The 26,811-nt window shown below is 38.1% G+C and overlaps 1 protein-coding gene across 3 annotated transcripts in view; it reads left to right on the top strand.

Annotated features, from left to right (window-relative positions):
* LOC118670140 (dnaJ homolog subfamily C member 9) overlaps positions 1-26,811 on the top strand; it is an 84,509-nt gene that overhangs the window by 52,590 nt on the left and 5,108 nt on the right. For 2 of the 3 annotated variants that reach the window (XM_036337059.1, XM_036337061.1), the window contains exons 6-17: positions 2,695-2,812; positions 5,147-5,234; positions 5,321-5,499; positions 6,773-6,965; positions 8,106-8,234; positions 9,885-10,013; positions 13,183-13,268; positions 20,547-20,653; positions 20,786-20,966; positions 22,288-22,355; positions 24,454-24,668; positions 26,235-26,445. In XM_036337059.1, the coding sequence (XP_036192952.1) occupies positions 2,695-2,812; positions 5,147-5,234; positions 5,321-5,499; positions 6,773-6,965; positions 8,106-8,234; positions 9,885-10,013; positions 13,183-13,268; positions 20,547-20,653; positions 20,786-20,966; positions 22,288-22,355; positions 24,454-24,668; positions 26,235-26,445 (1,704 nt within the window). Of the gene's footprint in view, positions 1-2,694; positions 2,813-5,146; positions 5,235-5,320; positions 5,500-6,772; positions 6,966-8,105; positions 8,235-9,884; positions 10,014-13,182; positions 13,269-20,546; positions 20,654-20,785; positions 20,967-22,287; positions 22,356-24,453; positions 24,669-26,234; positions 26,520-26,811 lie in introns of those variants that run through there. The other variant, XM_036337062.1, reaches the window with a different exon arrangement.

Raw genomic sequence — 26,811 nt, 5'->3', positions numbered from 1 at the left:
GAAATGCATGTATTTATTGGCAAGAACACTGTCACGTTACTGCAGCACATGCAAAACCAACTCTTTTTTCTAGAAAATCATTTTTATCCAGTGTTTCATCTTGCTTAATGGCTTTGCTATCTACCTACTTATCCAAGTTAGGTAGTCATTCAAAATCATACTCAATTCCTCACTTCACCATGTTCAGTCAGGGACTAAGTCCTAGAGTGAATACTCCTAAAATGTGACCTCTTCTCTACATCTGTTCGGCTACAGTATAGGCCCCTTTAAAAAAAAATAATATATATATATTGTTTATTGCATATATATATTGTTTATATATATGTGTGTGTGTATATATATATATATATATATATATATATAGTTTATTGATTTCAGAGGGGAAGGGAGAGGGAAAGAGAGATAGAAACATCAATGCTGAGAGAGAATCATTGATCAGCTGCCTCTTGTACACCCCACACTGGGGATTGAGCCTGCAACCTGGGCATGTGCCCTTGGCCGGAATTGAACCTGCTACCCTTCAGTCTGCAGGCCGCACTGTCCACTGAGCCAAACCAGCTAGGGCTGTATAGGCCCTTTTTCTCTCTTCATCTGGAAGATTATGTTAGCCACCTAACTAACCTCTCCAGTTTAGGCATCTCCACTTTCCTCATACTGTTAAATTTACTTTTGAAGAACACTAATTTGATCATGTGACTCACCTACCTAACGTTTTGAACAGCTCCACATTGCTTCTGGATGAAGTTCAAATTCAAGTTTAATACATCAGATAGATACCCTAATTGGAGTTTCTCTAGCTTAACAAACTTGGGAGGCCTGGGGTGAGGATAAGAAGAGTTGACTGGGCTCTTCTTCCCACCTGTTTTTTGCCTTGGCAGCTTTTGAGACACTCCACCATGCACTTGTTTGATCTCATTCTGTTAATGTGCTATATTGCATTGATTGATTTTCATATGTTGAACCATCCTTGCATTTCAGGATTATGTTCCACATGGTCCTGGTGTTACTGAATTCAGGTTGCTAGTATTTTGGTGAGGATTTCTGCATCAATATTCACCAGGGATATTGATCCTAGTTTTCTTATATTGTCTTTTGTCTGGTATTAGAGTAATGCTGGCCTCATAAAATGAGTTTGGGAGTATTTGCTCCTCTTCAGTTTTTTGGTAAGTGTTTGAGGAGTGTTGATGTTAATTCTTTTTTATATGGTTGGTAGAATTCTCCAGTGAAGTCCATTTGGTCCTGGGCATTTTTTTGTTGTTGGGAAATTTTGATTACTGATTCAATTTTCTTACAAGTTATAGGTCTATTTAGATTTTCTCTTTCTTCTCGACCAGTCTAGATAGATTGTATGTTTGTTATCCAGTTTGTTGATATGAAATCATTCATAGTGTTCTCTTATGGTCCTTTTTATTTCTGTGAAATAGGTGATAATATCCCCTCTTTCATTTTTTAGTCTTCTCTCTTTTATTTTAGTTAATCTAACTAACATTTTGTCAATTTTGTTGATCTTTCTAACAAACCAACTCAGTTTATGTTGATTTTTTTCTACTGTGTTTTTGTTATCTATTTTTTTTTAAAATCTGTGCTCTAATCTTTATTATTTCCTTCCTTCTGCTAGCTTAGGATTTAGTTTGTTCTTTTCTAGTTCCTTAAGGTTGTTGATTTGAGATCGTTTATAACTATACACTCTTTTAGCACTGTTTTCACCAAATCTCATAAGTTTTGGTATGTTGAGTTTTTGTTTTTATTTCCTCAAGATATTTTCTAAATTCTCTTATGATTTTTTCTTTGACCCATATGTTGTTTATGGCCGGCATGGCTCAGGGGTTGAGCGTAGACCAGGGGTGGGCAAACTTTTTGACTCGAGGGCCACAATGGGTTCTTAAACTGGACCGGAGGGCCGGAACAAAAGCATGGATGGAGTGTTTGTGTGAACTAATATAAATTCAAAGTAAACATCATTACATAAAAGGGTACGGTCTTTTATTTCAATAGTTTTATTCATTTCCGGCCCCCGGGCCGTAGTTTGCCCACGGCTGGCGTAGACCTATGAACCAGGAGGTCACAGTTCGATTCCCAGTCAGGGCACAGGCCCGGGTTTGCAGGCTTGATCCCCAGTGCAGGGCATGTAGAAGGCAGTTGATCAATGATTCTCTACCATCATTGATGTTTCCATCTCTCTCTCTTTCTCCCCTCCTCTCTGAAATCAATAAAAAATATATATATTTTTTAAAAAGAGTATGTTGTTTAATTTCTACATATAATTGGATGCTTGTTTACCAGTAAAAATTCTGTTCCATCCAAATCTAGCTACCTAATATTCACAGAACCTCTGTGCCTTTGCACATACTATTCTGTCTTCCTGGAAAGCCTACTTCTTTCTGGTCATTCCTCTGATGAGCATAACGCAGATTTCACATCCTTTATGTCCCCACAGTCCTCAGTGCATACCTCTGTTTATCGTCTTGTTTTGAGATGACTTGGTTGTCTATTATTGTTGGGACCCTCAACTCCTCAAGAATAGGCTTCTTGTATCTTATTCAGATACAAGGAGCTGGGGATTGCAACCCCAGATCCTAGTATAGTACCCAGAGCACAACCAAGGAATGTTTGTTTAATCGAATGATTCTTTGTATTTTTATTTGCACTGGCAAATTAATTTGTTTATATGATTACTTTTCTCTTGTTTTTTAGGAGGTGTTCCTGCTCATATGTTTGGCATGACAAAGTTTGGGGATAATATTGAGGATGAATGGTTTATTGTTTATATAGTAAAGCAAATTACAAAGGAATTTCCAGAATTGGTAGCAAGGTAGTATAGTTACTTTATTCTTGTAAACTATGACATTTTTATCCATTTAGTAAATTTTTTTCTGTGGTCTGGTAGAAATTTTACAGATTTGAGATGATTTTTAAAATGACTTCTGTGTTTTCTTTCTTTCCTTTTGTGACTTCCTTTGCTCGAGGAAGAATGAAAGTATCAATGGAGAGTTCACCTTCCAAAATATTTCAAACAAAACCTACTTGTTTTAGGTTTTCTTTTCTTTTTTTAATTCTCATGAAACAACAAATACACATGCTAAACAAAATTTAAACAATACAAAGGGTGTACTGCTTTGATTTCTCAGAAGTAATCATCATCCGATTTCTTGTAGATCTTTAAAAATAATTCCATATACACATACACGTCCCACATATTTCACATACATCTTTACCATGTCTTTGTCTATTAGACCATAGCTAAACATTTGTTTGAGAAATTATATGTGTAAGAAATTCAAAGAGATATCAGTGAACAATTGTGTAGATAGCAAAGTAAATTCTAATTCAGTTTTAAAAAATGGGAACTGATAGTTCTCTGTAATGACCGAGTTGTACCAGCAGAGGGCGTTTCACCCACTTACCACTTGTCCTAGTTTCTAACCTCTCAAATTCTGATCTTTTTCTATCCACCCAAACTCTTCCCCAGCAGAATGAAAAGAAAAACAACAAATTTGAAAAATTCATATAATATAGAAATTTCAAACATACATAAAAGTAGGAAAAATGAATTCCTGTGTACCCGTCACACAGCTTCAAAAATTATTAACTCATGGTTATTCTAGCTATACCTTTCCCCTACTTCCATATCACATAAGATTATTTTAAAGCAAATCTCCAATGCTATGCCATTTGGTCTTTAAATACTTAAGGAAGTAAGTCTAAGCGATACAAACTGTTATTTTAAACACTGCTGCCCTGGCTGGTATGGCTCAGGTGATTGGAGTGTCTTCCGATGCACCAAAAGGTGATGGGTTCAGTGCTTGTGGGAGGCAACCGGTCATGCTTCTCTCTCTCTTTCTCCCTTCCTCTCTCTCTAAAATCAATGAAAAACATGTCCCGGAGTGAGGATTTTTTTTTTTTTAAATTAAATAAATAAATAAATAAAAATAAACACTACTGTTATCACACCTACAAATAATTATCAATAATTTCTTAATAAATGATAGAATTTTAAATGAACAAATAAAATATATTAGTTTCTGCCTTTACAAGTATAATGAGGGGGCAATACCTTTTAAAAAAAATGTTTTTATTGATTTCAGAGAGAGGAAGGGAGAGGAAGAGAGAGAGAAAAACATCAATCCGCTGCCTCCTGCACACCCCCTACTGGGGATCCATCCTGCAACCCAGGCATGTGCTCCGACCAGGAATCAAACCGGTGACCTCCAGGTCATGGGAGAGGACGCTCAACCAACTCAGCCACACCGCGGGGCAGGGGCAATACCTTTTATGTGTAGATTCTGATATTTACATATTGATGGTTCATATCTAAACACCAGGCCTATAAAAGCTCTTTAAATTGTAGATATTTTAATATATATTATATATATTTTTTCTTTTTTAAATATTTTATTGGTTTTTTACAGAGAGGAAAGTAGAGGGATAGAGAGTTAGAAAATCGATGAGAAAGAAACATCAATCAGCTGCCTCCTGCACACCTTCTACTGGGGATGTGCCCACAACCAAGGTACATGCCCCTGACCAGAATCGAACCCAGGACCCTTCATTCCGCAGGCCGATGCTCCATCCACTGAGCCAAACCGGTCAGGGCTATTTTATATATTAATAAAAATACATAAAATATATAAATATTATATGTATTTTATATATCTATAATATATATATATATAATATCTCTCTCCCTATCTGAAATCAATAAAAATATATTTAAAAAATAAAATAAAAGTTATACAATTGAGGCAAAATAAAATTATCTTTCAAGGCCCAAATAATACCTCTTCTATAAAGAGTTAACTAATCTTGGCTATATGTGATTTTTTTTTCTTTTAAAACCCTATGGTACTTTGTATATTTTTTCATACTTTTGTCTACTGTTACTTATTTGTATACTTATTTTCTCTCCAACTCCCCCATACAATCTTACAGTCTTTTTCAGTGAAGCGTTCCATATTTAAAAAAACGAACTTAATATCTTAAACATTTGCTTAAACAATAGCAATCTACACACTCTACATACCTAGATATTTACTAAGATGAATGAAAAAGTATATTAGAATAAACAAGTATATTAATCAAAAAATCTGTATAATTACTGGCAAATATGTGCTTTATGAATGCAAAAGTAGAACTTTTTTTGCATTAGGATTGAAGACAATGATGGTGAATTCTTGTTAATAGAAGCTGCTGACTACCTCCCTAAATGGTTGGATCCTGATAATAGTGCTAATAGGGTAAGTACACACAAATGTGGAAAACTTAGGGAGATAAAATCATGTTGCAGTGCCTCATATGAAAACTAAAATGTCATATTTTGCAGGTGTTTTTCTACCATGGGGAATTGTGCATTATTCCTGCACCGAGGAAACCTGGAGCAGTATCCTGGTTACCGACTGCACCCCCAACAATCCCACAAGCACTGAATATAATCTCAACACACCCAGAAAAAATTTTGGCTTCAGAATCTGTACGAGCTGCTGTGAATAGGCGTATCAGAGGGTAAAAAAAATAACATTTTCATTGCTAGTCAAGGAGCCTTATGCTTTAGGGCAGTTCAGGTCTTTCATTGAATGTAGAATTTCACCTAGATTAATACTAATTTTCATTCTGTCTTCATCCTTCATGAAATTGACTACCAAATTATACTTAAACTAGAGGTTCAGTGCACGAAATTTGTGCACGGATAGGGTCCCTAGGCCTGGCCGGTGATCAGGGCTGATTGTAAGGTGATGGGGGAGACCCCACTGGCACCAGCCATGGCTGGCCTGGGGCCTGCGGGCTGGGGGCAGCTCCTGCATTGAGTGTCTGTCCCCTGGTTGTCAGTGTGCATTGTTCTGCCGGTCGTTCTGCTGTTCAGTCAATTTGCATATTAGGCTTATTAAATAGGATAATTTAAAATCAAGAAATAATATATCTTTTAATTCCCATTTAAAAGCGTTATAATTTAGTCTAAATATTTTTACATTATTTACCTTAGAAAGTAGTATTTATATCCATAGATTAGAATTCTGAGGGTTTTAGAAATAAAAACTTAAAGGAGCAAATGTGCTCAGGTTTTTTCAGTGGTTCTGGGGCTATTTGTGGAATTCTTTCACCTGTGTGGGACACTTTAGCTTCTAGTCAGAAGAGAAAGCCTAGGTCTAGTAACATAGTAATTTATTCAAATTTTAGTACTTATTAAATATTTAGCACCACCAGGTCTTAACAATATTAAAAATTTATTTTAGCCCTGGCCAGCGTGGGTCAGTTGGTTGGGCATCATCGTTGCGGTTGGATTCTCAGTCAGGGCACATGCCCTAGCGGGCTCAGTCCCCAGTAGAGGGTATGCAGGGGGCAGCTGATCGATGTTTCTCTCGCCCTCTTCCTTCCTCTCTCTAAAAATAAATTTTAAAATATTTTTAAAGAAATCACTTAGCTTTGTTTCAGTATATCTTGAACCATTTTTAGAAGAATATTTGATTTTATCCTTGTTCTAAAGTATAATAGAGTAAACAAACAAGTAAAAAAAGTATAGTAGAGTTTTCGTTTTGTTTTTATTGAATCACCTTAGTTCTTTTTTAAAATATTCAATTTCCTCCCAACTTTTCTCTTTTCCTCTCTTCTTTCCTGCAGTTTTTAGTATACACAGCATTTTTATCTTTTAACTCTTTTGTCACTCTTTCTATCTCACAGTTGATGAACCAAGATAAGATGTTAAGAGAGAAGTAAATGGTATAAAAATTCTAGATATTTACATATTATAAAGTAAAAGTAATTATGTTACTTGTCACAGATACCCAGAAAAAATTCAAGCCTCCCTCCATCGAGCTCACTGCTTCCTTCCAGCTGGCATCGTGGCCGTGCTAAAGCAGCGCCCCCGACTGGTGGCCGCAGGAGTCCAGGCCTTTTACCTGCGGGACCCCATTGACCTGCGAGCCTGTCGTATTTTCAAGACATTCTTGCCTGAAACACGAATAATGACATCGGTAAGATATCACTCTTGATCATTTCGTTTGTCTCACTGGAGAGTTGAATGTTATTTTAATTGTTCACTTGAAAAAAATGAAAATATTCTGTTTCCTCATTGTAAGTTAATATGCTTTTTTCCCCTTTTTTCTTTCCTCCCATCCAGTGAAAGATTTAAAGAGACCTGACTCCCTATTTTATATCCCAATGTTTCCTAGCTATTTTTGGTCAAATTGTCATAACATAAAACATTTCATTTCTTGCCTGGCCAGTGTGGTCACGGTTTGATTCCTGGTCAGGGCATATGCCTCGGTTGCAGGCTCAATCCCCAGTGGGGCTGTGCAGGAGGCAGCCGATCAATGATTCTCATAATTGATGTTTCTCCCTTCCTCTCTGAAATGAATAAAAATATATTTTTAAAAAAACAAAACAATTTTTTTTTAATTTCTTTTAGAGAATTGAGAATTATTTTTTAGCTCTGGCCGGCGTGGCTCGGTTGGTGGGAGTGTCATCCCATGCACCAAAAGGTGGCAGGTTCGATTCCCAGTCAGGGCACATACCCAGGTTGCAGGTTCTATCCCCAGTCAGGGTGTGTAAGGGAGGCAACTGATTGATACTAATTAGATGTTTCCCTCTCTAAAAAATTCAGTTAGCCTGGCCGGTGTCGCTCAGTGGTTGAGCATTAACCTATGAATCCGGAGGTCATGGATGGATTCCTGGTCAGGGCACATGCAGTTGCGGGCTCAATCCCTGGTAGGGGGCGTGCAGGAAGCAGCTGGTCAATGATTCTCTCTCACCACTGATGTTTCTATTTCTCTCTCCCTCTCCCTTCCTCTCTGAAATCAATAAAAATATATTTTTTTAAAAATCATTTAAAAAAAGAATTATTTTTATCTTCTACCCATCAAAATTGCCATATGATGTAACTAATAAGAATTTCATTAGTGATAACTAAAAAGCAGACAGTGCAGGTCCATTTTATGGCATGTGAATTATATCTCAATAAAGCCACTACTATGAAATATTGGCAGTGAATAGGTGGGGCCTTTGCCTTTCATATGAATTTGAAGCTCATAAATGAAGCTAGTTATTAACTATGAAATAATATTCAATTTTAATTTTAAGAAAAGACTTATGTCTTTTTGTGTCTCAATGTCTAGGTCACCTTCACCAAATGTCTGTATGCACAGTTGATGCAACAAAGGTTTATACCAGACCGGCGGAGTGGATTCAAACTGCCTCCTCCATCTCATCCCCAGTACCGAGCCCATGAATTGGGCATGAAGCTGGTAAAGTAGAACAGGAAAATTTTATTTTCTTCCTGTGTATATAAGGGCTCTTAAGAGAATAATGGCACAGCATATAAAGTTTAGAAATATATCCTATTTATGCAAAAATGTGGTAAAACATGGCATTTCAAATAAGAAGGAAAAATGGATTACTCAGTAAATGATGATAGGACTACTGTGAAGCCATCTGAATATTAAAGTTGATTCCCTCACACCTGTACCAAAGTAAATTCTAATTGGACCAAGTATTTAAATGAAAAAATTGAAACCATAAAATTTGAAATTTTGATAATCTGCGTAGGAAAGGCTTTCTAAGCATGACTTGAAATCATAAGCTAGAAAAGATTGATAAATTTGATTGTGTAAAAAGTAAACATTTCTCTGTGTGGAAAAAAAACAACACCCATATGTAAAGTCAAAAGAAAGTAAACATGGAGAAAATACTGTATTTTCAATTTAAATGACAAAGCTGATTTCTTTAATATATATAGTGTTCCTACAAGTTAATATGAAAAAAATACAAATCAATTAATAAAAAATGTTCAGAAACATAAAAAGATAGTCCAGAGAATAGGAAATACTACAGATTTTTAATCCAAACGTGAAACATGTTGACCCTTGCTCATATGATAAAATAAATGCCAATTAAACATACAAAGTAGTATTTTCACCATTTGATTGGCAAGTATCAAAGAGTTTGATAATAGATACTGGATTAGTAAAACTATATAGAGAAAGAGGTAGTACTATCAAACATTGATGGGTGTATAAATTGATTCAGTGTTTTGGAACAAACTTTGTCAGTATCCTTCAACATTTAAAATGCACAAACCCTTCTGCTCAGCATCTTCGCTTCTAGAAATCTCTCCTCCGTATACTTCACATGTGCACGGAGACATCGAGGGTACTCATGAACATTGTTTGTAGTAGCAAAGATTGAGAACTGCCTACATGTCTATTAGTCGGGAAACGGATACATTATGGTCTATCTATGAAATGAGAGGATTAAATTCATGTGTGCTCATAGAAAATGATCTCCAAGGCATATGACAAAAAGAAAAAGCAGGTTTAGAGCAGTGTGGATGTTGCCCTTGAGTGACAAAAGGGATGGAGCAGGAGGATGTGCATACACAGCGACACCCTATCCGCTGAGTGCATGGATTACTTCTGAGGTGATGTGCAACAAGTCGGTAACAGCCGTTTCCTCTGCAGTGAGCAGGGACGCTCCCTGTTGGAATTATTTTGCCATGTGCACTTATATTTTTTTAATGCAAGGATTCTTAAAATGAAGTGACTTTTCTCCCTTTATTATGTCTGAGACCATGATCAATTCATTGATAATTTCTGTTTGACGAGAAGCCTGCAAGCCTTTTTTTAAGCAAACAAATGAATTTAAATTCTAGTTTAATCATCAGCAAGAAAAGAAATCTCTTTGAAGAGAACAATCTTGTTTTGTATTACTTACTTCTCCTCTATAATTCTTAGTAATCTACGGAGATTGAGAAACTTGGAAATAGAGTCGGATTTTTCATAAATTTCAAAAAGTGTTATAAATGTCCATATGTTCTTGTGTCCAGTCACCTAATTCTTGGGCGTGTCTAAAGGGAAAGAAAGTAACCTGATAATAAAAATATTGTCTGTTCCATCTAGGCTCACGGGTTTGAGATTCTGTGTTCCAAATGTCACCCACATTTTTCTGACTCCAAGAAATCCCCTGTGACTTCCTCACCACTCTGGGCTGGCTTCCTGGACAGTCTGAAGAAGAACGATTACTTTAAGGTAGGACTTGGCAATGCTTTTTTAAATTGTACTGTTCACGGAAAATCAAGCCAGTGATTCAAAGTCCTGTGGTCCAAGTTTAATGTGGAACATAATTATAGGAGCTAGAATTTAAAGGAACCATTCTAATTCAGTGGTAATGATGGGGTGTCCATGAATTGTTGCCAGTATTAGAAAAATTAATAACATTTCTCTAAAGTGATAAAAGTTATTTGTATCTATTGAACGATTGTCACAAATCTGTAAAGCAAACATGAAGACACCAAATAGCAAAATTAGCAAAGATAGGGATTTAAAAAATTACAAAAAACCAACTAGTAAATTTATTTTAACATATTCACTCTCACAGTAGTAAATATATGCATGTGAGCACAGTAATAAAGACTGTTTTCATGTAGGTAAAAAAGGATATGAGTGGTATTCAGTGTTGTTGAGAGTATAGTGAAATTAATACTCCTATACGTTGCTGGTAACATTGTAAATTAATATATAGAACCTTAGCTACAAAGTAATATAGTAGTGTGTCCCAAGAGCTAAAGAAAGATTCAAACTCAGAGCCTTCACTTTGAACAGTGTAGTTTAAGGAAACATCAAAGCAATAGAAAAGTCCATACAAATATGATTATAAAGATTGTGTACCAATATGTAAAAGCACTTATAGTATATATCTATATTTTTAAATTTTTTATTGATTTCAGAGAGGAAGGATAAGGGAGAGAGAGATAGAAACATCAGTGATGAGAGAGAATCATTGATCAGCTGCCTCTTGCACACCCCACGCTGAGGATCGAGCCTGCAACCCAGGAATCGAACCATGACCTCCTGGTTCTTAGGTCAACGCTCAACCACTGTGCCACAACAGCCAGGCTATAGTATATTTTTAATGAGTATAAAGTATTAAGTATAAATGCCACTATAAGCATGTATGTGAAAAATCATAGTTAAGGTGGGATTATACTGTTATTTTGGTTCTATTTGTACTTTATCTTATAAATTATAAATTATAAATCAATGATTTCTTAATAATTAATTAATAGAAAATGGCAGAAAACCTTCCAAATTGGAAAGAGACCCTTAACAGTGAAAATGATTAGGAACCATTACCTCTAACCTAGTCCCTTATTTGAAGAAACCAGAGCCCAAACAGGTACATTAATGACGAGACAGGGACTCGGACTCAGGCCTCATGATTCCAGAGCAATAGACTATGTTCTGCCTCCCGGAAAGTTGCTGGTAAGCAGGTCATTTTAGCCAGTTAACTGCCACGCATCCAAAACGGAAACCATCCCCACACGCCACGATATTTTGAGTTTAATTTAAAAAATCAATTTGCGGTCAGAGTGGGACCATCCAGTTTGCAGCTCCGTGGAACCATAATAGACACACTCAGGGGGCAGACTCAGTGAGCACCAAAGCCCCATTGAAGCAAGTCTACCCCCAGAGGGGTGTCTCCAGCACAGAAGTTCTCCCACTGCAGACACAGCTGATTCTCACAGCCAATTGGCCTGGAGGTCAATTCCTCACAGTGATACCTACAACAATCAAGGCTTAACTACAACAAGACTGTGCACAAAGCCCACAAGGGGGTGCACCAAGCGTGTCTACCTCAGGTAATTGGGACACTTAGCACAGAAAGGCACTCTATCGACACAGCGAAGCATAAAAAATGTCGAGACAAAGAAACAGGACACAAACAACAGAATGGGAGGAAAGCGAACTGCTGGATATAGAGTTCAAAACCACACTTTTAGGTCTTTAAAGAACTGTCTAGAAGCCACCGATAAACTTAATAAGGCCCTCGAAAAGACTGGTGAGACTGCCGATAAATGTAGTGAGATCTTCAAGAAATCTAATGAGACCCTCGATGTTGTGATAAAGGACCAACTAGAAATTAAGCATACACTGACTGAAATAAAGAACATTATACAGACTCCCAACAACAGACCAGAGGATCACAAGAATCAAGTCAAAGATTTGAAATATGAAGAAACAAAAAACACCCAACCGGAAAAGCAAAATGAAAAAAGAATCCAAAAATACAAAGATAGTGTAAGGAGCCTCTGGGACAGCTTCAAGTGTACCAACATCCGAATTATAGAGGTGCCAGAAGAAGAGAGAGAGCAAGATATTGAAAACCTCTTTGAAGAAATAATGACAGAAAACTTCCCCTACCTGGTGAAAGAAATAGACTTACAGGTCCAGGAAGCGCAGAGAACCCCAAACAAAAGGAATCCAAAGAGGACCACACCAAGACACATCATAATTAAAATGCCAAGAGCAAAAGACAAAGAGAGAATCCTAAAAGCAGCAAGAGAAAGAAATCGGTTACCTACAAGGGAGTACCCATACGACTGTCAGCTGATTTCTCAACAGAAACTTTGCAGGCCAGAAGGGAGTGGCAAGAAATATTCAAAGTGATGAATACCAAGAACCTACAACCAAGATTACTTTATCCAGCAAAACTATCATTCAGAAGTTAAAGAGCTTCACAGATAAGAAAAAGCTAAAGGAGTTCATCACCACCAAACCAGTATTATATGAAATGCTGAAAGGTATCCTTTAAGAAGGGGAAGAAGAAGAAAAAGGTAAAGATACAAATTATGAACAAGAAATACACATCTATCAACAAGTGAATCTAAAAATCAAGGAAATAAATAATCCGATGAACAGTATGAACTGGCAATTGTAATAGAATCAGAGACATAGAAAGGGAATGGACTATTCTTGGGGGGGAAGGGTTGTGGGGTGAGGGAAGAGATTGGACAATAATCGTGCACCTGTGGATGAGGACAGTGGGTGGGGAGTGAGGGCGGAGGTTGGGGTGGGAACTGGGTGGAGGGGAGTTATGGTGGGAAAAAAGAGTAACTAATGTAATAATCTGAACAATAAAGATTTAATTAAAAAAAAATAAAAATAAAAAATCAATTTCCAATGAATATTATAAAAATAAATATATTACAGTTTGGTTGTTCTTGAATATTTTCAGCTGAAAATTCTCATGAAAAATGATTTTAAAGTTGGTCAGGGCTGCCACTTAGGGAAAACATTTTTTTTAATAGACGCACGTGGCATGGAGAAGGTCCGCTGCTTGCGTCTACAGATGCTTATAGTGTACAATGGGTTAATGACACTGTAAATAATGTTCTGATAGGCTGTTCTTATCTTTTAGGGACTGATAGAAGGTTCTGCACAGTACCAGGAGAGACTAGAAATGGCAAAGAACTACTTCCAACTCTCAGTAAACCGGCCAGAAAGGTGAGTGTGTCACTACTTAATCATGGCAGCAGAAAGGTAACTGCCAGAAGTTAACAAGTTGCTTTCCCTTAAGAATAGTTGCAGAAATTGGAGTTTACATATTTAGACAGTTAATGGCAAGGATCATGATGACTGAAGGGGTTGGGGCTGGGGGAGAGGAGGTGCTGTGCATTTGATCCTTGGCACTGATTGCTATTACCATCATCATCACTGGATAATAGCTAACATGTATTCAGTACTTACAAAGCATAGGCCACTTTGAACTCGTTTAGTTCCCCCTTACAACCCTATGAAATAAGTATGATTGTTATTGTTCCCCATTTACAGCTGAGAAGCTGAGGCCAAGAGAGATTAAGTAATTGGCCAAGTGTCACACAGAGCTAATAAGTGACAGAGCTAAGACTCACACTCAGACAATTTGGTATCCAGCCATGTGCTTAATTCCTGTGGGAGTTCTGGGCTGTGGTTAGCTATTTTAGGGAGGTCTAAAACACAGGATGAATCCCTGACTGGTTTGGTTTAGGATAGAGTGCTGGCCCGCGGACTGAAGGGTCCCGGGTTCGATTCTGATCAAGGGCATATACCTCGGTTGCGGGCTCTATTCCCAGTAGGGGGCATGCAGGAGGCAGCTGATGGGTGTTTCTCATTGATGTTTCTGACTCTCTGTCCTCTCCCTGCCTCTCTGTAAAAAAATCAATGAAAATATATTCTTTCTTTTTTTAAATATATTCTTAAAAAATAAAACAGAGGATGAAGCAGGCAGCTTCCAAATCAAGGCTCAACATTTTTACTATTGGCAAAAACTTGCATGTAGCTTAAACGTCTAAAATTTCAATTGTGTTGCAGGAGAGACCTTCATTCCCTCAACCAGATAATTTCTAAATAGTTTAAAACCAACCTCACATCTCCCTCCAGACCTATTCTTGAATTTCCAATTTTTTGAATAGCTGAAATTTTTTAAATAGCTGAATTAATATCATAGACTACCTCCCACTGTCTTTTTTAAAAAAAAAATTTTATTGATTTCAGAGACAGGAAAGGAGAGGGAGAGAGAGAAACATCAGTGATGAGAGAGAACCATCAGTCGGCTGCCTCCTGCACGCCACCTACTGGGGATGGAGCCGGCAACCTAAGCATGTGCCCTGACCGGAAACTGAACCATGACCTCCCATTCATGGGTTGATGCTCAACCACTGAGCCACACTGGTTGGGCCCCACTGTCTTTTAATAGGACCCCCATTCTTCTGTCACCCAGACCTCTGGGCTGTCCTTGAATCTGAGACCCCAGAGCCTGTTAAATATCTTGTGTCTGCATTCCTCTTTCTTACTGCCCACCTACACTAATTATTTATTCCTTGAGCTATGACAATATCTATGTGTTTCTCAATTTCTAGTTACTTTCTCTTTCAATTCAACTATTAGAGCCAGGAAAATCTGTTTGAAATAAATCTCCTCTCCTAAAAAAGTATTTGAGATTGTGATAGTGAAAAATTACACACAATCTAAGTGTCTATCAATAATAGATACATGAATTACAATGTCTTTATTTAGAGATTAGCTAATTCAGGATTTCACAGTCTCAGCACTATTTACATTTTGGACCTGATAATTCTTTGTTGTGGGTGACTCTCCTGTGCATCATAGTATGTCTAGCAGCATCCCTTGGCCCAGCCGTGGGCAAACTATGGCCCGCGGGCCGGATCCGGCCCGTTTGAAATGAATAAAACTAAAAAAAAAAAAAAGACCGTACCCTTTTACGTAATGATGTTTACTTTGAATTTATATTAGTTCACACAAACACTCCATCCATGCTTTTGTTCCGGCCCTCCGGTCCAGTTTAAGAACCCATTGTGGCCCTCGAGTCAAAAAGTTTGCCCACCCCTGCCTTAGCCTCTACCCAGTAAATGCCAATCGGATTCCCTCCACCCCCAGTTGTGGCAACCGAAAGTGTCACCACACATTGTCAAATGTCCCCTGGGGGACAAAATTGTCCCCCGTTGAAAACCACATATATATTCATTTATTCAACAAATAAATTTGGGTATCTCCTGTGTACTAGACCCTATTCCGGACACTGGGGAATCCAATAAACCCGAAGTCTGCCTGCCCTTATAGAGCTTACACACTAGCGTAGGAGAAAGATGGTTAACCACTACATGATATTAGATGGTGGTAAGTGCTTTGAAGAACAAGCTGTCTATGGGAGAGAGAAGTGGGCTGCTATTTTAGCTAGGTTGGCTAAGGGGGCCCTTCCAATGAGAAGAGATGTGAGCGAAGTGAGGGAATGAGGCATACAGGTCTTTGTGGGAATAATGTTCCAGGTAAAGAGAACCAACAGCAAATGCAACATAGAAATACCCCCACAAACACACAGGGGCCCAGAAGGATACTTGTTAGAGCAGAGAGTGGATTGGCACTGGTGGTGCTGGTCATCACAGGGAATAGTAGCTTTATATATGTTTTTAATAGATAAAAGCATGGCTCTGTGCACTGAAAAGTTGCAAGTTCGAGTCCCGGTCAGGGCACATACCCATATTGCAGGATTGCTCCCCAGTTGGAGTGTGCATAGGAGGCAGCCAATCAATGTTTCTCTCTTCCCCTCTCTCTTCCTCTCTCTCTAAAAATTAATAAAGACATAGTTTTAAAAAAATAAAGTACATATACATGTTACTAATTTGATATTTTTAATGTTAAATGTATAAATATAATCATGTATTTAGAAGTAAATATGACAATATTATAATTCTGGGTCGTAGGAATATGGACATTTGTTATATTATCTTTTGTACTAGTTTGTATTCAAATCTCTTAAACTAAAAGTAAAAATAGCAAAGAAGTCATCATTGATCACTCACTGCTTATTTCATTGTGCCCAAACTTCTTAACCTTTTTAGGCTCACTGTGCTCTCATCTCAGTCCATCCATCTGTTCAGCCTCATCTTCCACACTTAAGCCAAACCAAATGCCGCTTGCTCTCTGAACATATTCCTCACTTCTCTGCCTCTATACAAATGCTCTTTTTTTTCCTCTTGCCTAAAGTTTCTCTAACCTATCTTACCTGTCAAAATCCTCCCCATTCTTTACGGCCTAACTCAATTACTTCCATTCTCTTACTTTTAAAAAAAAATACATATTTTATTGATTTTAGAAAGGAAGGGAGAGGGGGAGAGAGATAGAAACATCAATGATGAAAGAGAATCATTGACTGGCTGCCTCCTGCATGCCCCCTATGGGGATTGAGCCCGCAACCCAGGCATGTGCCCTTGGCCGGAATTGAACCTGGGACCCTTCGGTTCACAGGCTGACGCTCTATCCATTAGGCCAAACCAGCACAGTGGTTGGCAAACTGCGAGCTCGAGCCACATACGGCTCTTTGGCCCCTTGAGTGTGGCTCTTCCACAAAATACCGGCTCTTCCACAAAATACCGACTTCTCTGCATGGGCCACGAAGTTTCAGTCACACTGTACGTGCATGTCCGCATGTGGTATTTTGTGGAAGAGCCACACTCAAGGGGCCAAAGAGCCGCATGTGGCTCGTGAGCCGCGGTTTGCCGACCACGGAGCTAGGGCATCTCTTACTTTTTTTTTTTAACTTCTCTGCTTTCATCTCAGTGAATGACTTTCCCTATCATGTGGTATTCCTGTATGATTTTGTATGTTATCATTTATTATTATTATTTGTAAATTTTTTCCTCCCCTAGTCATATTTACCTAATATGGAGTAGGGACAATATTTTTATCACCAATGTGATTTAGCAAGGCATGCAAATATTTATCAAATGAAGGCAAGTTCATTATATAACTTGATTTGTTCCTTTCTGAATAGTTCAGACAGGGTTCTATGAATTTATATAACAAGTCACATCACCGTCATAAAATAGCTCATTCATGTAAAAATCTCAGTGCATATTTCCTCATCAGTATTTAGTAGGAGGAGCACAAAATAGCGTCAGAAGGCTTGATTTCAGGCCACTTTCAGCAGTCGCCAACCTTTCGGACCTCACAGACCGCCAGTGGTCCACAGACTGCTGAAATGACTTCCCAAAAGTTGTAGAACTCCCTGGACTTTGATTTTCTCATCTTTAAAAGAGGATAGTAATTAGAGGACTGAATAAGAAAATGTATTTTTAAGTGCTAGTCTAACATATAATACCTGTTTTACTTTTTGTTCATACCCCTCTGGGTTTTCTTTCCTCATATATAACATAAATACAAATTGAAAAAGGTGTTATACTAGATCAGCAGCTTCATAATGATCTTCTATGGAGCTTACAGAGACAGAGGGAAGACAGAGTAGGTAGGTCTCTGAGTCTCCAGCCTCCATTTCAGCCAAAGCGAGACCTTTTTCCAGCTTTATTGACAAAATTGTAAGATCTTTGAAGCATACATTGTGGTGATTTAATATATGTATACATTATGAAAGGATTCCCCCAACCAGTTATTTAACACATCTATCACCTCAATTATTTATTTATTTGGTGAAAAAATTTAAGGTCTGTTATTTTAGCAGATTTCAATTACATAATACAGTCTTATCAACTGTAGTCATGTTTTACATTAGCTCCTAAGCCAAAAGTCATCTTCTAGCTAAAAGTTTACCCTCTTACCAACTCCTTCCTATTTGCCTCATCCACTTTTCCACTCGGTGTTCCTATGAGTTGGACTTTGTTTTTTAGATTCCATGTATAGGTGATACCATGCAGTATTTGCATTTCTTTATCCGGCTTATTCCATTTAGCATAATGCCCTCAAGTTCCATCATGTTGTAGCTAATGGCAGGATTCCTTCTCTCTCATGAATGAGTAACATTCTATATATATATATGTATGTATGTATATATATATATATACATACATACATATATATATATACATACACACACACATACACACACACACATCATCTTCGTTCATTCATCTGTTGATGAACACTTAGGTTGTTTCCATATCTTGGCTACTATGAATAATGCAGCAATGAACATGGGCGTGCAGGCATATTTTCAATATTCTATTTTCATTTCCTTTGAATAAATACCAGACGTGGAATTGCTGGTTCATGTGGGAGCTCCGTTTTTAATTTTCGAGGAGTCTCCGTACTGTATTCTGTAGTGGCTACCAATTTACATCCCCCCCCCAAATGTGTACAGGGGTTCCCTCTTCTCCACAGTCTTGCCAGCACTTGTTACGTCTTGTCTTGTTGATAAGCCATGCTAAAAGTTATGCGGTAATATCTTACTATGGTTTTAATTTCCATTTCCCTGATGATTAGTGATGTTAAGCACCTTTTCATGTACCTGTTAGCCATTTGTATGTCTTCTTTGGAAAAATATCTATTTAGTTCCTCTGCCCATTTAAAAAAAATTTTTAATTGAATTTATTTGGGTGACGTTTATACTAATCAAACCTAGGAGGCCCTTGTGCCCTCGCGTGATGCCCTCACGTCATCACAAGATGGCCGGCTGGGGAGGGCAGTTGTGGGCGATCAGGCCAGCAGGAGAGGGCAGTTGGGGGCGACCGGGCTGGCAGGCAGGCAAGTGGGGCAGTTAGGGGCGACCAGGCAGGCAGGCAGGTGAGCAATTAGGAGCCAGCGGTCCAGGATTGTGAGAGGGATGTCCACCGGCCAATTTAGGCCCGAACTGGGATCAGGCCTAAACCATCAGGTAGACATCTCCCAAGGGGTCCCAGATTGGAGAGGTTGCAGGCTGGGCTGAGGGACAGCCCCCTACCATGCATAAATTTCGTGCACCGGGCCTCTAGTTGGTTAATAAAAATATTTAGTTCTCAGGGGTAAAATTTTATGATACATCATCTGAATATTGTATTGTGTGTTCAAGCCCCAAGTCAAGTCTCCTTCCATTACCATTTATCCTCCCTTTACCCTCTTCTGCCTCCCCCACCACCCTTTCCCTCTGGTAATTGCCATACTGTTGTCTTTGTCTATGAGTTTTGTTGTTGCATGTTTTTTGTTTGTGTGTGTGTGTATGTGAGGTCTTTTTGTTGTTTAATCCCTTCACCTTTTTCACCCATGCTGTTTTGATTACTATGGCCTTATAGTATAGTTTGATATCAGGTAGCATGATTCCCCTGACTTTGTTCTTCTTTCTTAAGATTGCTGTGGCTATTTGGGTTCCTTTATGGTTCCACATAAATTTTTGGAATATTTTTTCTAGTTCTGTGAAATACACTTGCTAGGAATTGTGTTGACTCTATAGGTTGCTTTGGGTCGTATGAAAATTTTGATGATGCTAATTCTTCCTCTTCGTGAACACTTACTTGTTCCACTTATTTGTATCTTCTTCAGTTTCTTTCTTCAGGGTCTTATAATTTTCCAAGTGTAGGTCTTTTACATTCTTGGTTAAATTATACCTAGGTCTTTTCTCTTTTTTTTTGATGTAATTGTAAATGGGATTGTTCTCTTGGTTTCCCTTTCTAATACTTCATTATTGTTGAATAAAAATGCAACTGATCTCTAGATATTTATTTAGTATCCTGCTACTTTACTGAATTCATTGATCAGTTCTAGTAGTTTTTTGGTGGAATATTTAGGTTTCTCTATAATCATGTCATCTGCAAATAATGACAGTTTTATTTCTTTCTACCTTTGCCCATTTTTTATTTTTTTAAATTTATCTTTATTGTTGAAAGTGTTACAGATGTCCCCCATTCCCCTCATTTTAAAAATTGGATTGTTTGGGTTTTTTTTCACTTTTGAGTTGTATGAATTCTGTATATATCTTGGATGTTAACCCCTTATCAGATATATGTTTTACAAGTATTTTCTCCCACTTAGCAGGTGGCCTTTTCATTTTGTTGATGGTTTTATTTGCTGTATAAAGCAGTTTTTCTTTGAGCTTTTTTATATTTTAGAGTTCTTGGTAAATTTTATTTGAGAAAAGGAGGTCTGTATCTTTTCTGTTAATCCTCACTGGAAGATATTTTTCCATTGACTTTTAGAGAGAGTGGAAGAGAGAGGGAAAGACAGAGAGAAACATCGATGTGTGAGAGAAACACATCTGTTGGTTGCCTCCTGCATGTGCCTGACCAGGGCTTCGGACAGGGAGGAGCCTGCAACCAACGTACATGCCCTTGATTGGAATCGAGCCTGGAACCCTTTGGTCTGCCAGCCGATGCTCTATCCATTGAGCAACACTGGCTAGGGTGGGGTCTGTATTTGAAAAGCAAATTAGACTAGGTTATTCCTTGCAACTTTAAAATGCTGTGTTTTTGTGATTATTATTCTGAGTGAGTGCTCTTATAAAAAAATTACTTTTTTTTATAGCTCTGTTGCTATGAGCCCAGGTGAAGAAATCTTAACCTTATTGCAGACATTACCATTTGATATCGAAGAGCTTAAGAAAGAAGAAGCTAATCTTCCCCCAGAAGATGGTAAGTGAAGGGCCAGGAGAGAGCAGATGGGTTAGGACAAATTAAAACATTCCACTAAGTCTCAGAGGGTCCTTCCCCGAGAGAAGCTTTCATGTGAATGTGGTATGGCAGCATCACGCTTTCTCCTTTCAGATGACCAGTGGTTAGATCTCTCACCAGATCAGCTGGACCAGCTCCTGCAAGAAGCTGCTGGCAAAAGAGACCCAGAGCCCATTTCCGAGGAGAAGGAGCACTACGACTTAACTCGAGTCTCAAAGAGCATGAAAGCTTTCCTGTCCAAAGTCTCCACCCACAAAGGCGCAGAGCTGCCTCGGTAATTTGTGCTGAAGTACATCCCTGTAGTCGTAACCGAGATGCTGAAGTCATCCGTCACTGCCAAGTGCACACTTTTTTTTTTTTTAAGTAAATGGTTTGTAATGCTTTGTTTTCCTGTTTTGGTATCTAGTAGCATAATTTACTTATCTGGAGTCAGGTTTCTAGTGATCTTATCCTTTGCAATCTCAAAGCCACCATCTCAGAGCGGTTCAGGGCAAATGTGCACTTTACTCTTTCAACTTCTGCTCAGAACCTTATGGGCTCCTCACATCCAGCTCTCAGCAAGTTCAGACTTCTCATCTCCCACCTGTGTATTGGAAGCTTCAACTCAAAAGAGTGGGAGGAAATAATAGAAGAATTGGGAACTTATATTTAGCAAGTAATGGGGGGAAAAGATAGATGGAATTATTACTTGCACAGCAAAAATATCTTTATCAATGTTGATGCTGTGGAGCTCATGAGATGACTACAATTTATGTTCAATATTCTCTCTTCAAAACAGCAGGGGTAAAGGAAAGTTTGTTCTTAATCATTTTTAAAGATTTGGTTCTTAAAGAACTTTTTTTGGCTAATGTTAGCTATATCTTGTAGGAGTTTGAAAAGGGGGGTAGATCCTTAAATGAGCTTAAAGTTAAATGTGCATAAACAAAGTGCAATTTTTACTTTGATTTTATCAGTATTTCCCATTTCTGTTGCCCTGCAAGACCAGTAAGTATAAGGATTTTTAAAATTTAAACTACTGCCCAGCTGGTGTAGCTCAGTTGGTTGAGCGTCAGCCCGTGCACCAGAAGATTACTAGTTTGATTCCCGATCAGGGCACATGCCCAAGTTGTGGGCTCAGTCCCCAGTAGGGGGTGTGCAGGAGGCAGCCGATCAATGATTTCCTCTCGTCGTTGATGTTCCTATCTCTCCATCTTCCTTCCTCTCTGAAATCAATAAAAATATATGTATATTTTTAAAAATATATTTTAGCCCTAGCCTGTTTGGCTCAGTGGATAGAGTGTTGACCTGCGGACTAAAGGGTCCTGGGCTCAATTCCGAGCGAGTTGCTGGCTTGATCCTCACTGAGGGGTGTGCAGGAGGCAGCCAATCAATTATTCTCTCTCATTGTTGTTTCTCTCTACCTCTCCCTTCTTCTCTAACATCAATAAGAATATATTTAAATATATGTTTTTTAAATAAATAAAATTTAAACTACAGTTTTCCTGTTGCACCTCTTTTGAGGTTATATCTCTAGTAGTGTTCCTAAGAATGGGACTTTAGAAAAAGTTTCAAAGAGTTATGTTCTAGATACATTGTTTTTTCCTTTAATTTTGCAGAGACCCTTCTGAAACTCCAATCACTTTTGATGCAGATTCTTTCCTTAATTATTTTGATAAGATTTTAGGTAAGTTACAGTGTGATGTTTGTTTTCATTTTGAAAGTAGTATGGGTACTACTACTAGTGGAGCATTAGATCTTTCGGAAGACAAAACAATGCTTTCTCTTCATAATTTTGAGTTGCTTTCAACAGTGAATTCCTGCTGTCTTGAATGATTCTGCAGAGGATGTTTAGCTCAGTGCTTAACACAGTAGTTGCTTAGAAGTAGTTGCTTAAATACTAGAAGCCAGATGCACGAAATTCGTGCAAGAGGCTCGGCCCATCGCAGCCCCGGCTGCCTCGCGGCCCTGCCCACTAGTTCCAGAAGGTGGTCCAAACGGTCGTTCTGCTGTCCGGTCTAATTAGCATATTAGCTCTTTATTATATAGGATTTGTTGAATGAGTGAATGCTGTGTGTTAGAGTTTACCTTGGCTCCCATATTACATTATTTTTTCTCTTTTATACTTACTGCACTTACACACTAATAATAGCCAAATAGCCCAATAAGAGAAATCAACAATGGATATGAAAAGGTATAGCCTTGAAGAAGAAATATAGTTAATAAATATTTGAAAATAGTTAACTGTTTCTAGTATGCAAGTAAATACACAGTAAAAATAAGAGATTACTTTTTGCCCACCATATTGGCAAAAATTTAAAAGAATGATGATAACCAGTTTTCTCAGGAGTTAGAGAAATTAGCACTGTTCAAAGCGGGGGAGGGGGGTGAAGTGTAAGTCATCTTTCCTCAGGGCAGTTTGGTACTCTAGAATGTTTATAACCTTTGCCTTAGCAATTTCTTTTTTTAAAAATATATTTTATTGATTTTTTACAGAGAGGAAGGGAGAGGGATAGAGAGTTAGAAACATCGATGAGAGAGAAACATCGATCAGCTACCTCCTGCACACTCCCTACTGGGTATGTGCCTACAACCAAAGTACACGCCCTTGGCTGGAATCAAACCTGGGACCCTTGAGTCCGCAGGCCAATGCTCTATCCACTGAGCTAAACCGATTAGGGCTGCCTTAACAATACTCTATGAAAAAGATATATGTGCTAAGATGACGACTGCAGCATTGTAGTAGCAGAAAAATTGGAATATCCTAAATGTCTATCACAAGGGAAATGGTTAAATAAATTATAGTACAGCTGACCCTTGAACAACATGGGACTAAACCATATGGGTCCACTTACACATAAATACTGTAAATGTATTTTCTCTGCCTTATGATTTTCTTAACACTTTCTTTTCTCCAGCCTTCTTTATCATAAGAATTCAGTATATAATACATATAACATACAAAATATATGTTAATCAACTGTGTGTGTCATCGTTAAGGCTTCTGGTCCACAGTAGGCTATTAGTAATGTTTTCGGGAAGTCGAAAGTTTTATGCATTGTCCAAGGGTCAGCTGTATACCCTATTATGAAATGCTTGGTAATGAGGACAGAGCTGCATAAAGGTCTGGATAGTCACCAAACTGTTAAAAGATGCCTAACTCAAGGAAGAGAGTGAAATGTGAGGCAGTAATTCTGAGCATCCCGTCTGCATGTCCCTAGCCTGCCGAGACAGTTCACATGAATGTTCACATCAAAGTGTATTTATGCAGCCCAGCTGGTGTAGTTCATTGGTTAAGCGTTGACCTGTGAACCAAGAGGTCACAGTTCAATTCCTGGTCAAGGGCATATGCCTGGGTTGCAGGCTTGATCCCCAGTAGAGGGCATGCAAGAAGCAGCCGATCAATGAGTCTCTCTCATTGATGTTTCTTTCTCTCTCTCTCCTTTCCTCTCTGAAATGAATAAAAATATATTTTTTTAAAAATCTATTCATGCATATCATAGTTTTTACATTTTTAAGTGAATTAATTCACTTTAAAAAAAAGAGTTGATCGCTTCTCGGCCTTTTGGCTAAGATCAAGTGTAAAAAAAAGAGTTGAATCTTTCATTTCAGCTTGTGTGCTTTACTGCAAATATCTGCCAGCAGTACCATTTTCTGGAAGTGATTTTGTGAAGGAGTTTACCTGTGTATATTGGTTCTTTTCTGCAAATAATATTCTAAGTCTTTTGGGAGGTATAATCACTCAAAATTTTTTACCAAGTGGCATTTTCTGTGTTGGGATGTAGGACCAAGGCCTCCTGAATCAGACTCCGATGACCAGGATGAGGAAGACTTTGAATCTTTAGAAAGTGATGATGACTTGGATTTTGAAACACAGGAACCTGGGGAAGAAGCATCTGTAAAAGGAACACTTGATGATCTCAAGTCATACATGGCCCAGATGGACCGGGAACTGGCACATACCAGCATTGGCAAAAGTTTCGCCACCCAGAAGCAAATGGTATGTGTGTGTTTAACTTCTTTTCCTTTCTGAGTCTATTACAAAGGATTGCTAAAAACATATTCTATCTTAGTGGGGTTTTTTGTTTGTGATCATTTTTTTTGTGATAAATTTGATTTTTTAAATTTGAAATAAATAAGAATACTAATTTTTCCTACCTCTGGTTGGATGAGGGATTATTAACTTTATTTTCCTAAAATAAGCTTAATTATATTACTTTGTTATCTATCAGGATTTAAAATAATGTCATGTGATGTGTTGAAATTAGTATGTGATACTAAGAGCTTACATTGATTTTTTTAAAAAGAAGAAATGTCTCTAAATACCCAAATATTTTTGAAATCTTAATAGTATTTGATTTGTAAGTTTCCCTAATTTAGAGCCAAATGTAGAATTCATCTCCCATTCGTGTTTTAATCCTACTGATTATACCAGCACTATAATACTAGACAAAGAGGCATCTCATGGATGAGTGTTTGAAATCCATCTCTGTGACTGTCCATTAATAAATAATCCTCATGTCATAGAACCAAATGAGACAACAGTAAAACTCATAATGGACCTTAATTAATGTTATTCCCTTGTTTTGATCATCTAAACCACATTTAAAATTATAACCACTTTTTTTTAATATATATTTTATTGATTTTTTTACAGAGAGGAAGGGAGAGGGATAGAGAGTTAGAAACATCCATGAGAGAGAAACATCCATCAGCTGCCTCCTGCACACCCCCTACTGGGGATTGCCCGCAACCAAGGTGCATGCCCTTGACCGGAATCGAACCTGGGACTCTTCAGTCCACAGGCCGATGCTCTAGCCACTGAGCCAAACTGGTCAGGGCAAATTATAACCACTTTTAATAGTGCCAGAACCTAATAGAAACCATACATTAGATTTATCTAAAGCAGTGTTTCTTAAGTGGTGGTGCGAATATGAGTCACCTAACCATATTCAAATGTAGATTCTGGTTAAGTATGTCTGAGGTGCGGCCTCAGATTTTACGTTTCTAACAAGCTCTGAGGCGATGCACATGCTACTGGTCCACGGACCACTTTGAGCAGATCAAGCTGCATCTTTCAAATCCTCCCCCAACCTGTGAAATCAGAGGCTCGAGTAACAATGCAGAGTCTTTGTGGTTCAACCCCAAGAAGCGCCAGGTTTTTACTTTGCTTTTTCATTGGGAAAAAGAAAATTTAGTTTCTTTTACTTAGGAAAAAATTTACATTCTTTTTAAAAATGTTTGTTTTTATGTTTATTTTTTTAAAACTGTTAGGCACCGTATAAATGTACGTCTTTAACCCTGGTTATCTCCCTTAGGCTATTTCAGAATAGGGAAGAAAGTCATTCAATTTGTAGAAACTTTTACTAGAAAGAAGTGTATTACAGTCTTTGGAACTAAATTTTAGTATATGTGTTAAATTACATAGTTTATTAGACTTCATTTTTACTTTCTATCAAGAAGAGTAATTTGGAATTCAATTTTCCATTGTTGGTTAGTTTTGCATTGTAACCACCACAGCCTATTGACATATTATCCCATGATTTTCTTTCCCTCCATGAATAAGGAATCTCTAGCCCAGACTACCAATAGCAATTCAGATGAGGAAGATTCTGGTGCAGGAGACTCTGGTATGACGCCGGTGGATGTAGACCTAAACCTGGTTTCAAATATATTGGAGTCGTACAGTTCCCAGGCCGGACTGGCCGGACCGGCTTCCAACCTCTTACAGAGCATGGGGGTGCAGCTGCCGGACAACACTGACCCCAGACCCACACGTAAGCCAGCGGAAGACCAACCAGCCCATTGAGCCTGTCGTTTCTCTTTTAAATAAATATTGAACCGGAGTGTGCTCCTTTCTAGTTTAGAGTACTCATTTAGTAAAAAATATTTCTTCAGCCCTCACCGGTTTGGCTCAGTGGATAGAGAGTCAGCCCCCGAACTGAAGAGTCCCTGGTTTCTGGTCAAGAGCATGTACCTTGGTTGCAGGCACATCCCCAGTAGGGGGCATGCAGGAGGCAGCTGATCGATGTTTCTCTCTCATCGATAGTTCTGATTATCCCTCCCCCTTCCTCTCCGTAAAATCAAAAAATATATATATTAAAAAATATATATTTCCTCATTACAAGTTTCACTGGTTGACT

The sequence above is a fragment of the Myotis myotis genome, unplaced genomic scaffold, assembly GCF_014108235.1.
Source record: "Myotis myotis isolate mMyoMyo1 unplaced genomic scaffold, mMyoMyo1.p scaffold_m19_p_15, whole genome shotgun sequence".
In the NCBI taxonomy this organism is placed as follows: domain Eukaryota; kingdom Metazoa; phylum Chordata; class Mammalia; order Chiroptera; family Vespertilionidae; genus Myotis; species Myotis myotis.
Note: the sequence above shows the minus strand (reverse complement) of the source record. Positions and strands in the feature narration are given on the sequence as shown.